The 16,332-nt window shown below is 38.9% G+C and overlaps 1 protein-coding gene across 4 annotated transcripts in view; it reads left to right on the plus strand.

The window, feature by feature from the left end:
- Nucleotides 1-2,744: 2,744 nt before the first annotated feature.
- samd12 (sterile alpha motif domain containing 12) overlaps nt 2,745-16,332 on the plus strand; it is a 125,195-nt gene continuing 111,607 nt past the window's right edge. Inside the window, exons 1-2 of one of the 4 annotated variants that reach the window (XM_086063461.1) lie at nt 2,745-2,838; nt 3,261-3,312. In XM_086063461.1, the coding sequence (XP_085919587.1) occupies nt 3,300-3,312 (13 nt within the window). In that variant the 5' untranslated portion in view covers nt 2,745-2,838; nt 3,261-3,299. Of the gene's footprint in view, nt 2,839-3,158; nt 3,313-3,447; nt 3,985-16,332 lie in introns of those variants that run through there. The other 3 variants (XM_086063460.1, XM_086063459.1, XM_086063458.1) reach the window with 3 other exon arrangements.

The following is a 16,332-nucleotide window of genomic DNA, read 5'->3' on the forward strand; positions in this document are numbered from 1 at the left end:
AGCATTTCCCTGTGAGTGCACTAGTATGATTCCTCTATTTGCCAATCTTACGATTGTCTTAAGAGATTAAATAGGCTTTCCTTAAGGGTAAAAAAAATATTCTGACGTGACTAACCCCACAAGTGTAGCTAGAATAGGGGATTTAAAAAATATCTGACAAAGCGTTAAAGAATACAAGGATAATGAAAGATGAAAAAAAGGGCACGCATGGCGACAGCCTATCCTTGACTGTTACTGACAACCCCCCCCCCCCTCCCACCCCCCAAAAAGTTGTGAAAATTACCTTCTTTTTCTGTTAATCATGATTGTTGTCTTTGGTTTTGCTTTCATTGGATTTGGCAATATTCGGTTTTGAATGTCCCTTTGAATCATGACCGCACGCCACGTTCTCTCCCACAACGGCGCACAATGTATAATGTCCTTTTCTATCTGCGCCAGTTGGGCAAAATACCAAAAGAAAGATAACTGTGCACTGTTAGACTGCTTCTAAAAACTTGACTATATTGCTATTGTCTTGACACTTTATTAATAAAAGAGCCCAAAATTGGAGCATATTTAAATGAGAACAATCAACAGTAAAACATTTATTTCGAAGAGTTGTGTGTGTAAGAGTTATGTTATAAAGCTCATTATCTAAAAAGTGGTGCATACGCAACAACTCTGTGTTCTGCCATTGATACTGTAAGTGTACATGACACACGTCTTGTTTTTACAGGCATGTTTTGACATTATAGCAGGGCTATTATATAAATGATCCCCAATGTTACATAACAGTTGTAAGCAATAGCTTTTTGACAGATAGCCACACTGAAAAGAAAACTGAAAAAAAGAGTGCCAAAAAGACACCCACAACCAGCATTAGACATATGCGTACTGTTCAACCATTGCTTGAGGTAGAGTAGAAAAGAAAAGTAAGGGAACGTGCCGTTAGTGACAGTCCAAGTGTCAATTGCATTGAATTGCATTGAATTTCATTAGACCAGGGGTGTCAAACTCATATTAGCCCAGGGGCCACATGGAGGAAAATATATTACTAAGTGGGCTGGATTGGTTAAAAAAAGGTATATAACTTAAAAACAATTGCTGTCAATTATACGCATATTTTCGCTATTTCTGGGCCAGCCCTAAATTATGGAGCTCAACCAAAATCATATTGTTCCAGAAAATAACACAAATGCAAATGGGATGCGGCAACACGTTGCCTGTTTGAGTTCCGGATGTGTTAAATCTACCTGTTTTGAATTTATATTGTTCCCAGAATTAATTGTGGGACGCAGTTAATGAAATTATAAGGACGTTAATCCTTGTCATATGTATTTGTGTTCTCAGTATTTGAATTTGTGGCATTTTTAACACGTTTGTCTATGATTAAAAAAATAAAACATTTTTTTAAACAAACCGTGACTTCAGATTGTGTGTAAAATAATGACAACAGAACGATTCTGTCATCTAAGGACTGCTTGTGAAATTATGAATTTATATGTTTTGATTGCGGCCAGCTGATTAATTGGTCCGACATAAAAAAAAATACTTTCCAAAATCGTCTCGTGGGCCGGATTATACCCCTTTGCGGGCCTGATGCGGCCCGCGGGCCGTATGTTCGACACCCCAAGCATTAGACCATTTACACCATAGAAAATTAACCTTATTGTAATGTTCCTCTGACTGGACTCCATCAAGAAAGTATCAAACAGCTGCAGCTAATTCAGACACTGCAGCTCCGATTCTGACCAGAACAAAGAGATCAGAAAATGTTACTCCAGTCCTAAAGGTCTATAAATCATTGAATGTTTTAATTTAAGTCCTGAATACGTTAAAGAAATGCTAATCGAAGATAAACGCACTAGGGTTCTAAAGTAAGCAGATTTGGGTCGATTAGTGGAGCCCAGAGTTCAAAGCAAACATAGTGAATCAGCACTTAGCTGTTGTGCTGCATGCAAATAGAATAAGCTTCCAATACAACTCAGTCAGTCAGAGCCCAGGTGTAAATTCTTGTTTTTGCGCTGTACATTCTTTGGTTTGTAAATGCCTTTAACTGTTTTTTTAATCATGTGAATTATGTGCTATAAAGCTGCCCTGCATTGCCCTTGCCTATTGCTTAATATGGAACAACATGCGATTATTTATGACACTTTTACAGTGATATATTTCCTCTAACAATCTATGTTTCTCCTTACAGAACTATAAAATCAAATCCAAAGATATTTTTCATTGACATAAGGCCTTAAACATGGCGCACAAAGATGGAGAATAATCCTGCCTCTCCAGAGCCAGGTACATAATCAGAATTGATGGAATTTAAGATTGATGCACCTATCTATTGCTGCATAGTACTTACTGTATCTCCAGCAGCAGATGACAACAATAGTGACAGTGATCAGTGGGTTTATAGGAATTGGTGTTTGTTTGTATATATATGCCCTGCGATTGACTGGTAACCATTTCAGGGTGAGGGTGCACCCACCATACCCTGCTTTTTTTATGATACGTTCGAGCACAGAATAAGCGGTACGGAGAATGGATGGATGGATATTTCATGCATTGTAGAAAGAGACTTTTCCTATTGCATTAAGTGCAATATGCATATTTCACCTGCCTATAAACAAATATTGATATTTAAAAAAAACTCCCTCGCCGTTAATTTTATATTAATCCAGTAAAGTCAAGATGTTCTTTTGGTACTTTTCATAAGCGTTAGACATATGGCTAATGTAATGGTCAAGCTAACGTCTGCTAGCTAACCTCACTCACTAGCCAACACAACATGAACGCACGTTACATGCATGAAGTGCCTATTATACCCACCTAAAGTGACAGAAATACTGGCATTCAAACACGGTAGGTTAATTTGCTTTATATGAAGGTGAATTACCTCATTTTAATTCAGTGAAGGCATAAAATGTTCTTTTGGTTTTTAAAAGCTTGAGACATATGGCTAATGTGATGGTCAGGCTAATGTTTGCTAGCTAACTTCATTCATTAGCACACACACACAGAATAACAATAACAATTAAATTGAATAAACCCATAATTACGAATACATTTTTTAAATACTTTATTTTACATCCAATATTAAAGTACATTTATTATCAGAATACTCCGAATCTTGCTTTAGCTAATCCTGAGTTGTAAAACCACATTTCCCGTGATGCTTTGAGGCGCGGCAGCAGCTGTGCTCTCCAGCTTGCCCGCAGCAATGAAATGATAACACGGTAGAACAAGGTAGAATGAGAAAGCGTTGATTTTCACATTTTCTCCAGCTCTTCTGCGAGTGATGCCCTCATCTGTGGAGTGACGTCATGGCTGTCGAAGGTAAAATGACATTATGCTCAGATATGTTTGTTCCTTGTGTGTGGAAACAAAAAAATAAACAAGAGGAAACAGTTAAAAGTCACCGCGATGACAGGGAAGGTTTAGCTGCGTGCCTAGATTAGAACGGGTCAACTGTAAAAGCTCGTGATTGGGTAATGGTTTGCGAGCCTTTTTTTCCTCTTTCCGCATCACTGTGCCGGTAATCTCGTCATGACAGCACATCACTTGCACGGAGCATTGTTCGTGTGCACGCGCTTTCTCTATTGTTGCCGATTGTGCGCGTGATCGTTTTGCTGAGTGACACGACACGTTAACAGGTCTGCAGCCAGCAATCAGCGTGGGGTTTGTTTTGCACAATCATCTCCTTTGGAGGATCCCTGCGATTAGATTTTGTGGAAAGGACCTGCTTTGTCTTGTTGTGATGCAACTCTACGTGCACCGTGTGTGTGTGAACGTTTTCCCAAGACTGGTCCAGCTCATCCTGCAGCAGGTGGTGTAACATGTGGATGATCTCGCCTGTAACTGAGAGTAAATAGCTACTAAAGGTGCATCTCTGAGGGAACTGGATGTGAGAGAAGTGCTGGAATCTTCTGGCTTGTTAGTGGTGTGCAATGCTTGGCAGGTCTCCTCACCTAATCGGAGGCATCTTGTGGATCCAGAATCCCATGAGAGGTATGTCGTTAACTGTATCTCAGCTCAAACTATTTTCCTGACTTGTACTCGTTTTTGTCCTGGCTGTATGTGCACTTGTACGACTGGAATGAGACTCAGCCACTCTTGCATACCTTTCTACCAGAACTGGTTAAGGACAATGTCCCTGTTCGACCAGAACTTGACAGTCTTGTTCCTCCTCAAAAACATGATGACGTATACGCTACGAGGCTTTTTTGCTGTGGTTGCCATGTCCAACATGCCATGCATCGGTGCCATTCAATGGGTAGATAAGATTAAAATACAGTATGTTCCGTATACAGACAAATGACTACAACTACTATATTATGGATCAGTTCCTTTAATTCAGCAAATATCATATACAGGTGTCATTCAAAATCTGTGCTTTCACATGTAACTATAATTTAGCAATCATGGGGTGTTTTAGCTTTGCTTCAAAATTATAAGATTTAACATGTGTATTAATATCAACTAAAGGTTTGATTAAAATTGCAGGCAAGTTTTCAACTCAACTCTATTTATAGTGCACTTAAAAACAAGTTCAACCACCACTTTTTTTTGTTTTTAAATGAAACCAACCAAGGGGCCGCAGATAAAATGAAAACAGCAGAGGCCCCACAATGGGACCCTGTTGAACACCATACGTTCTGTTATACATGTGAATTCATAATATTGCACATATTCATCCGACCACTTTCATTTGAGTCGGGTGTGTGTCTGGACCCCTGCCAAACCTGAGAGACGGACTCACAGAAACCTTGGGGTTCAGTTGAACCCAGGTTAAGAACCGCTGAAATAAAGCAAAACGAAAAGCAGTGCTAAAACTATGTGATGCATTTTTGTGTTACAGGCAGCCAGGTTTGTCCAGTTGTTGTGTAATTTATTGTAACATAAGATAGTAGCTGAGTTGGGTAATAGCATGTTAGTCTGTTATATTTACTTTGGTTACTGAGATAAAAAAATAAAATTAATCAGCAGTTAAATAGCACTTTTTTCAATGAAGACTTGCTCCCTTTTATTCCAGTAATTATTTGGAGAACTTTTACTTATTCATATTATTTTATAGTAATAGTAATCTTACCATTTTTTGCGACACTACCCACTCTACCTGCAGTGCATAGTTTATATTTGCGAGGCTTGTTTGGCTTGCCATCAGAACTAATCATATCAAAACAAACTATGGTACACAGGACGTAATCCCAACCTGAGAAATATATATATGACATATCGATCATTATCTGCCAAAACGATCCTTCGAAAAACATTTTTAGACAACACCTTCGCCATTCATCGTAAAGTGGAAGCGTTGGCAAACATTGCACGTGTACTGAGGCATGGGTGATGTCACCATCCATTGAAATTGAATAGCTGACAGGTCTACCACAAATAGGTATTGACTGACAACAACAACAAAAATACCCCTGAAGAAACAGATGACAGGATGTGAGCACAGTCGAACATATCAATACAAATGTGTGGGTACATGGTGTTGCTTGAAATAGCTCAGCTCTTCACCGAGACTGAAAATTTCCACTTTGGATAAGCATGGTTTATGTACTTAATAACTACAGAATTCTTAGATATAACAGCATTTTGACTTCACAATTCATGCAATATTCATTGAGAATGTAATATGATGGATTAGGAAAACCTGGATTTGTTAATCCCGATTACAGTCACTGCAGCACAATGTCATGCTGGTTTATATAATAATACATTTTTTAGAAGTGTTTGAAGTTCCCTAATTAAGACCCCCCCGACACACACGTTTGTGCTACAACTAAACCTGTTCCTGTGGGGTATACAAGCAAAGCACTCTCCAACACATCAGTTCAGTTTAACATGTTGGAGGAAAATAACACACCTCCGTTCCAGTACTCTACAACCTCTCAGACATGGAATATAGGTCAACTATTTCATCATTTATAACACACGAGAAGACAATTTTTGCTTTGGAGAAGTGAGGAGCACTTTGGAATGCCTCACTGAAATCCGCAGTTCTTTTGGGAGTAATGTCACTTCAAGCTTCAAAACGTATACTTTGCGCTTGATTGCGAAAAACGGAACACAAAAGGGAGCTAAGTGGTTAGATTGAGACTCGCAAGGGAAGTTTCTCAAGATGGCGCTTTGATAAATGAAATAACCTGGAAACTGGAAAGACCCCACTAGATATGCATTTAAGAATTAATTTGATCGTTTGATCACCTTACAACCTTACCAACACATGGTTAACACTACGTTTAATTTCTAACTAGTTGAGACAGAACAACTTAATTACTAACAGGCTCTTATTCATCGACAATCAAATCCACTTAACCTTCAGAGCCATTTTCGATCAATTAATTAATTAACATGCTCTGGTATTTATTTTCTATTTTTGCTATTTGTGTCACTACTCCATCACTGCAAAACTCAAAAATGAAGTGGCCTCATGATGTGCGAGTAGTGGTCTGTCTCTGTATTTGCCCTGTGATTGACCCCAGACCAGTCACACTTTTCACCAAATTCTGCTGTGAAAGCCTCAAGCTCCCCACAACCCTGAACAGGATAAGCGGTGTTAAAAAAAAAAAGAAAAAAAAGATGGATTGTTGATCCCTGAGCATTTAAGCCAGAACAAATCCAATGTGTTTTGATGCAGGTTAGAATACAGTAAAACAACTAGACAAAGTGCAATTTCTGCAGAAATTGCGTGGGAATGCTGAAAACCTGAATGCTAAGATTTGAATGCATGTGCTTACGAAGTAAATTGAAAGATAAACTATGTGAAAATTACAATTGTTTTAATTGTAGTTAAATGACAAATGAATAAATAGACGAATTACAGTTCAAGTTTTTTTAAGTGGGATTTAATCATTGCAGAGAAATTCAAATCAATTTTCTAATCTGATAGTCAGTAGGTATCGAACCATCGAATGTACTAAAATGTCGTCCAAGCAAGGTTTGAACCCAGGTTCTTCGTGGTGGTAGGCAATTGCTCATCTGATGCTGATCAATTTCAATGTCTGTCCCATTGAAAATGAATGGGAAAAAGTTGATATTTGATGTTAAATTGTGCGAATACTGTAAGTAATGGAGGCGTGAATTTTTTAAGCAAGTTGAAATTTGAACAGTGTATATCGGAAGTATTATCTGGGAGTTGTTACATGGTAAAAAAGTGTGGAGCATAAAAATCACAATAACATATGCTACATCATTCCCACAATTATGGCAAATACCAGTGAAGGTGACAATTTGGAAACGCCATGTAATATTTGGGCAAAACGCTTGGATTGAACTAAACTAGATGCATAATACTACTGATGCAAGCAGCAAGTAAGAGCCTCAAAGTGCACCCCGAGTCTGGCCAAAGCAGTTGTTTACGCCTGTGGCTGAGTTTGTTCATTTGCCTCTGTGCATCAAGTCTCCTTAATGTCCTGCTTTGCCTGCCTGTGCAGCCATTGAGAAAAGTCATTCCAAATCCATTCCCAGATTTTACAGCGCAAAAGAATTAGTGGAATAAAAATGTTTATTACCGTGTGGTATAGGATTACATCTGTTCAGTTATAATAATAGTAAGAAACATCTCCTCAGTGTTGTCGACAATAAAATTATTAAATAATTGGAATAACACTGGGAAGCAAACACTAAAAAAAAAAATGTTGATAGTAAATATCTTTAAAAAATGGATGCAATATGGTAAAAAAAAGCTGGTACAGGAGCATGTTTATCATTGTGTTACCTCACCTTTCCTTATAACAACACTCAAGAACTTACTTTGGGCTGCAATATGGATGGTGTATCCGTGATTTCTAAAAACAATTTGTATATGTGGACGCGTCAGACCATGACAGACTTTTACATTTTGCAGTAGTCCATCTGATGAGCAGGGTCCCAGACAAGCTGGCGGCTTTTCTGGGTGTTACTGACACTGTATAGGGGTTTTGCCATATACGTTTGTATACATTTGATTTTGATTTAGTAACAAACTGTGTTAACAGACAATGCTTTTCTGATATGTTTCTGAGCCCACGTGGCAATATCCTTTCCAAAATGATTTTGGTTTTGAATGCAGTGCCACCAAAGGGATCAAAGGTCACAAACTTTTCGTATTAGTTTTCGATCTTGCCTCTTACATGCAGATATTTCGACAGATGCTCTGAATCTTTTGATATTATGGACCATAGATTACTTTGTTGCGTTTGCACGTTGAGAAATGTTGTTCTTAAACTGTTTGACTATACAATGAATTATTTGGGTAAACATACCTAATAAAAGGTACAAGATAAAATTGTATCAAATAAATTAAACACAAAAATTTGACGAACAACCAGAAAACCACAATGCGTAAATGAATTTTGAGCGTCCGTCAGTCGTCAAAAGTCGGGACACCCTTCTGTCATCATCAATCCGCCGAATCAAATTGTAATCGTGAAATCATCATTTGTATTTCCTCGGTAAAATAGGAGGCTGTCGATGTTTACGTCATTCGAAGTGAGCATGTCAATGTTTCTGCCAATCGTCAACAAAATGAGCATTTCGTCAAAGACAGATCCGGTTATTGATGATCACATTGATAGGCGAAAACCCACTTTCGGCAATCTTTAGTCTGTCAATTTTTTTAAGTTTACCGTCAAACATTAATCATCAACAAAATGGGCATCCATCAGTGACTGGTTGATGGACCTTCTGTCAATATCGACGGAAATGCCCACCTCTGCTAAAATCTAACCAAAAAAATAGAAGAATCTGTTTACACATAATTAAGTTCTATATGTCTTTTGTTATTTTCCATGGTTAAAGGCTGAGAAGCCTTTCAAAATAACATTGATTCAAGAAGTAAGGCTCCACAATGCTGGGTTTTCTCCAGTGTCATTCCTTGTTCAATGCGTTTACTTCCTCCTCATTGTTGGGCTAATAATATCACATGGCATTACTGGAAACGTCGACACACCAACCACACACCTCACATTGAAACATGAGCAAGTGGACTGAGCTGTTTTGTCGCGTGCCAAAAGACTATTTTTAAACTAAGCAGTGCTCAGAGATATTTAGTTATTGAACTGCTTCCTGATTGAATCCCTGTCCAGTATGCTGAACAGCTCATTAGAATTCAGCAAAACACCTATGTGCAGAATATGATCTGATGCCCACTGGCTGGTCATATCGGTGCACCCCTTTGAGTTGCTCTTCACAGGCTTTATTATTTACACTTCAATTCTGAAGGCAGCAGACCATGAAATTAGGAGAACAAAATGGCAAACAGTCGAGACTAAACAAGCGCCAGCCACCATCCGTGATCGCTGATGTAAGCGTGCCTTTGACCAACAATAAGGCACATTTGTCTCGTTAGAGAAATCATGATTGCCGCTCTTGTTTTTTGTACTACATCCATAGTGGAGTCACTGACATCTATTGAGGTTAAAACTACAACATCAACCACACAACATGATATCTTGTGTTGTAAAGGGCACTTCAAAAGCTACCAGCACTGATGTCAGCCTGTTTCAATTTTGAAGCCCATGCAAATTAAACTCTGGAGAGAAGAGATAAGTGGAATACTTTTAGCCTTTTATGCACCCATCATCTCTGTGACAAATGACGCACAGCTTTTTGTGAATATTTCACGTCTTTCGGAAGTCAGTGATGTGGAGGAACTTCACTCCCCAAAATGAACTCGAAATGATTAGCTCTGCAGATTTGAAGCTGCTGAACTGTTAGTTATATCTCGATGGGCACGGATTGGCGGGTCAATGTCAGGTGAAGGAAACTATGGAGAACAGATCTGGCATCACAAGTTGAAACGTACCTTGTTTTTAGGCATGATTCATATAAGAAATGTATGATTCAGGGGTGATAGTGGTTAGTAGTACTGCTTCACAGTTCTTTGGTGTAGAAGATGAAGAGCTGTGCTGAGAGGACACAGCTGTGTGGGGACACTGTAGAGGTGGTGAGGAGGTCAGAAAGGTTGTTGGTGATCCGGATTCTCTGTGATTGTGAAAGTTCAGGATGCAGAGAATGAGCATCACCCAGGTGCAAGTTCTGGTGGTGCCACTCGATCAAGATTTAGGACTGCAAGGTGTTGGCTGAGATGTTGGGAAGTTGCAGTTGTTCATGAATGGCGGTGATGATAAAGGTTTGTACGTCATTAACAAATCAAATTGTTCTCTGAAACAATAATTGAATTGTGAAGTGGTGAGACATTCCTACCAGTAATTTTAATGTAGCATCCCGCATATGACTGTCAGTTACTCAGACTAATTAACTCTTTGACCGCCAAAAACGTTTAATAACGTTTAGTAAAATCCAAATGAGGGCCGCCAAAGACGTTAATAGACGTTCACTATGTTTTTTTTTTTTTTTAAACGGGTGGAGGAAAGCCTTGGCAAGCTGTGCTGAAAGTATCAAGCAGGTTGAGTTAGTATAATGACTATCTTTGGGCACTAGATGGCAGCGATGACTCTCTTTGGACAAGATTGGGTAGGCGTCAGTAGAAGACGTGAGGCGGAGCTAGAGTGTTGAAGGGAGAATGGCTGAGGAGGCGAAAATGGCGACCGGTTGCAAGCAGCTCACGCTTGAGCATTTTTTTCAAAGACGAAAAGCATCGACCAATGCTAAAGAGCACATTGATGATGATGATGGTGACTCCGAGGTTGACGCCGAAGTTGGAAGCGTTGACGCGGCGGCTTCGATCGCGTCGTAAAGCCTCACCGGCTCGTGATGCTAACGGCGGAAAACGAGCACCTCTGCACAGGCGGACGTTCAATCGGACGATGAAGAGTCCAATGCATATTCATCGGAGGAGTGGGTAGAGTCTGATCACGGAGAAGACACTGGTTTTGGACTACGATGCCACCATGAATGGAGTGGATAAGATGGATCAGAACATCTCTTACCACCCGGTATAGGAACTGAAGGACATGAGGAAGCAGACGTAACACCAGATCCCCGTATCATGATCTGAGAATAGACTTGATGACAACATGGCCAAACACACTCTGCAGTATATACCTGCTACTCCCCGGAAAAAAAGGCCGGCAAGAAAGTGCACGCAAAGGGGCAATCGCAGTGAAACTAATCTGTGGTGCAAATCCTGCTGCGTCCCCTTGCACGCAGGGGAGTTTTACACAATATACCTCACAAAAAGAAAAACGGTGTAGTTGAAACATCCACACAATTGTAAATAGTACCACAGTTGCACACATTTGTAAATAGTTTGCCAAATTGTTTTGTCAAATTGTTACACTGTTGAATGTAAATAAACGTATTTTGCTATCAAAAAACACGTTTTCATTATTGGTGGTAGTGTTTTACAGAAGTAAAGCACTGTTTAAGTGTTTGTGGCATCATTCATGGGGAAAAAAAGGTGTCAAATTAACTAGAGTGCATGAAATAATATCGTTTCACTAAAAGCTTGATTTCTCCGTATTTTGGTCCAAAACAGAGCATTGGGGTGAAACTAACCTATTTTCTATTGTTGATTACTGAAAAACGGAATAAGGTCGAAACAAACTTTTTTTTTTCTGATGAAAGATGAGAGTTCAATCTTTCATTTGGTTTCCATACACAACACACAATTTTCTGTGGACCTTGAAAGATCAGTCAAAATGCTTAAATCAGCTGGCACCCACATATCCTCTTTTCTGAAAATGCTTGGCAGTCAAAGAGTTAAGAGTGAGGTTGGTTCCTCTTATCAAATATTTAAATAAACTGTTCCACAGTTCTAAATTAAGGCAATCTATTAATGTAACTTTTCTGCTTCTTGACTTTGAAGCACAGACATTTATGCCCGGGATACGTGCTTCAAAGTGAGTCAGAGTTAGCTGCAGTTTATATTTAGCCCACATGTCTTTGTGCATGAAGTGGGCCATTCTGTCTTTTTTCACTGGCTGTGCCTCACTGACTTACTTTGCCTCTATTTTTCATAGACTGTAAAAAGAGGTAATATGGCTGTCCTGGCTCAAATTGAGGCAGAGGTGGTATCATCCTGACTATGATGGGTGACTACCGATACCAGGTATCGTATCGGGGCTAATACCAGTCTTATTTTAAGGTATCGGAACTCACGGCGGTGACAATACTATTATCGGCTGTTTTATGATCAGTGACAAGAAATGAGACATTATATGAATACAACGTTGCCATTAACTTCATGCAATTTTAAAAGGAACCCCGACTGTAATGACAAGTTTGCTCTATATTATTTGTTTGGTTGTTACTAACATAACTCCGAGATTCATTTTTCAAAAATCATTTCCAGTTTAACCCGTGGGCGTTATTTTTTTGGGATTCAATTCTTGTAATTGTTGCCAAAATCTGGCATTTCCTTTGAAGTGTGATAACTTAGTCATTTATGAATATTTTTATAACAAAAGGGTATTGAAGTTTACTACTGCAAATTAATTATTACACTAAAATGACCATCTCCGTGATGATTTTTATCATAAAACATGAATATACAAATAAATAAATATCCAATCTGCATGTTCTTCCAACTTTTCATGAAAAAACACTCTGATACTTGAGGCAGTTCTCCTCTCGCTTTATCTCTCCCAACCCTTCAAAGATATTCTAATTAGTACTTTAGTGTGTTTCCTGTCCCCTGCTGATGAAGATTCATGATTCGAGTCCTCAGGGCAGACAGCTGAGCAGACACAGTAGTCTAGTTTCTCACATTCACATCTCCTCCTCACAGTTTTTTTTCCCCCTGCAAGAGTCGTGGGTGGACTTGCTTGACACCCCGTGCATATTTGTTATGCTTGCTCACTTTCTCAGGGAATAGATTTGAAGCTTGCGTCCCTGCTCTTATGCATGACTGTTATTCACATATGCATGCGCACGTTTGCACCCAGAACATCAATATTTGACCCCTCTCTGAGAATTCCCATTGAATGCAGTAATTGCGGTTTCTAAAATCGTTTATTCACATCAGACTTTATAAATGTTTGGCTGTTGACATGTGTCTGCATTTATGTCTAGCACCCAACAAAATCACACACCTGCTTTTTACACTAGGCAGAAACTTAAGCTGTTATTGTGAAGACAGTGCATGCGTTTATAATTCATCATGCCAGAAAGAACATTCAGTGTCAGTGGTTTCATTATATCAGGAATGCTTTTACTGCGAGTCCACTTGTCTTTGCCGTTTTGGTCACCCAAATCAACATATTTAAGAAAGCTATGTCTGTATCACATTAGTTACTAGTATTAGAATAGTTTATGTTAATAATTAAATACGATAATTTGCAACATTCAAATGAAAACATGATGGGATGTTTGATACTTTTCAGGTGACGACCTTTTAAAGCTCATCGAGAGAATGCCAAGAACGTGCAAAAAAAATTATCAAAGAAAAGGGTGGCTATTTATGTATTTATTTTATTATTTTCATTTTTTTTTTTGCTAAGCACATAACTCCTCGTGTTCGTTAGTTGTCGTAGTTGCCATAGTTTTGATACCTTCAGTGAGAATCTACAATGTACATAGTCATGAAAATAAAGCAAATGTATTTAATGAAAAGGTGTGCCCAAACTTTTGGCCTGCCCTGTACTGTATATCACAATGTCATGTTTTTCCTTTAAATTGCATTAAATTAAATGTCAATTTTATATTGTTTTAATTTCTACTTCCTGATTGTGAAACGGTCAATACTGGTAATAAGAGTTTAATTAAGGCCGGCTATCAGTCTGATACAGACACCTGTTATTGTAATACTGTATTATTAAAATTGATATTATTTGAACTTTTTCATTTATTCAGAGCATCACAAAAGCGAGCAAATTGACAGAGAACTTACCGAACTACAAAACACGTCTTGTTTCTAAATGTACTCACAGACCTCTGATTCGGCTGCACATTAAGAATCAACCCGAGAACAAGTGAGGCTCGACCAGCATGTAATGTTAACTCAGGGAAGATAATGTTGGTTTTTCATATATATATATATATATATATATATATATATATATATATATATATATATATATATAATTAGAGGTGTGAATTGCCTAGTACCTGGCGATTACGATTCATAGGTTGCGATTCGATTGGATACCGATTAATCCCCATACAAATCTATAAATTGATTATTGCGATTTTTTTGTGCTCAAATTTAGAAAAAACTCATCAGTAAACTTGTACATGTATACTGTAAGGTTTGTATGAAAATGTATTTATTTATCAGAAAATTCAGGCTTATAACTGAGCCACCGCATTTAACAAACAGGTTGCAGTCTGTTTCATATTTGAACAGCACTGAAATGAAAATATTAAGGCTTAATGTTCCATTAATATAACATTCTTCCATGCTTAATGTGTGAATCCTAACCCTAAGTAAGACGTTTTGTTGAATATTCCCATCAAAAATTGATGTTTAAAAATCGATTCGGCCGCACATCAAATCGATTCGAAATGCGCGCTGTAATATTGCAATATATTGCAGAATCGATTTTTTCGAACACCCCTTTTATATATATATATATATGTATATGTGTGTGTGTTGCTATGTTAGTCTGCCGCCTGATTAACACGAAGGTTGTCATGATGGAACGTGAGTGGATGAGGGATGGTGGACCCAAATGCAGGGAAACAATAATCAAGTGGTACTTTTATTAACCATAGGAGAAAAGTGAGCCAACAATCATGACTGTACGGTACGTGACTGGACTGATCGCCATGACTGGACGGGACTAGACTGGTCGTCATGACTGGATGGGATGTAAGTAGACTGGTCGCCAAGACTGGACGGAACGTGAGTAGACTGGTCGCCACAACGAGACGGAACGTGTGTACGCTGGTTGCAACGACTGGGCGGGACATGAGTATACTGGTCACCATGACTGGACGGGACGTGAGTAGACTGGTCACCATGACTGGACGGGACGTGCGTAGACTGGTCGCCATGACTGGAACGAGTGTGACGTGACGGGACCTGATTTGCCTTGATTTGATTTGCCGTGGTGGGGCTATGACTTGGCTGTAACGAGGATGATTTGGCTGTGACCAGAGTTATTATAGTTTTGGAATTTTTCATTTTAATTAGTTTTGATTTGGTTTTGAGTTTTGGTTTTTAAATTTAGTTAGTTTTAATTAGTTTTCAAGGTGGTTTTGTTAGTTTTTATTAGTTTGAGTTATTTCAGTATTATCCATCCATCCATCCATTTTCTTCGGGGTCGCGGGGGGCGCTGGAGCCTATCCCAGCCGGCTTCGGGCAGTCGGCGGGGTACATCCTGAACTGGTTGCCAGCCAATCGCAGGGCACACAGAGACAAACAACCATCCACACTCACAATCACACCTATGGACAATTTGGAGTGTTCAATGAACCTGCCATGCATGTCTTTGGAATGTGGGAGGAAACCGGAGTACCCGGGGAAAACCCACGCAAGCATGCAAACTCCACCCAGGAAGGCCGGAACCCGGACTCGATCTCACGTCCTCTGCACTGGGAGGACGTGCTAACCAGTCAGTCACCGTGCCGCCTTATTTCAGTATTAAAAAAAAAGTGTATTACTTGTGCGCAATATTTAAAAAACACCATGGGAGCAACGTCATCTGAAGGTGCTTTTCTATTGGCTGCTGTCACTCACACTTTTGTGTGACACACTTTCAAACGTCCTTATTCCGATTAATATAAAAAATAAATCTACTTAAAATCACATTTAAAATCATCCCCAATGGCTCATGCAATAAATTAATTACCAAAGACTAAAACGAATAACATTTTTACTATAATTATAGTTAGTTTTAGTTAGTTTTGTAAGCATAAAATGTATTTTCAGTTAGTTTTCGTTGTTTAAAAAAGCATTTTCATTTTTATTTTATTTCGTTAACAAAATAGTTTTTTGAATTTAAGTTTTCGTTTTTTTCGTTAGTTTTAATTAACTAAAATATTCTTGGCTGTGACAGTGGCTACTTGACTGTGGCGATGTCTTTGGCGATGACTTGGCTGTGGTGAGGACTTGAAACACAAACTTCCACACATAACATAGACAATGCACCCACACCGAGTGGATAAACACAACAGACTAAGGCCCCGTCCAGACGGAAGCAAAGCCGGCTTCATTCCTAAAATAAATCTCGTACACACAGAAGCATTTCAAGACTTGCGTGTCATGTAACTTTATTGCAATCTACAGAACAAACATGGCTTTGCGTGTATCAAACCAACACAGGAGAAGTGACTATGGCGGGTGATTCAAGTACAACACCGCTTGTTGAACGTGGGAATAAAGAAGCTAAATATTTTGCTGCAAAAGCATAAGCAAGCTAAGGAGGCTGCGCAAAATGACTACAACACGGCTATGCGCCATTGTTGTTGACAGACTGACGGTTCGCGCGCAGTCACGCGAGAATTATGGCGTAAACGTCATCA

The sequence above is a fragment of the Leptonotus elevatus genome, chromosome 19 (genome assembly GCF_054856555.1).
Source record: "Leptonotus elevatus isolate MCC_2025b chromosome 19, RoL_Lele_1.0, whole genome shotgun sequence".
Lineage (NCBI taxonomy): Eukaryota > Metazoa > Chordata > Actinopteri > Syngnathiformes > Syngnathidae > Leptonotus > Leptonotus elevatus.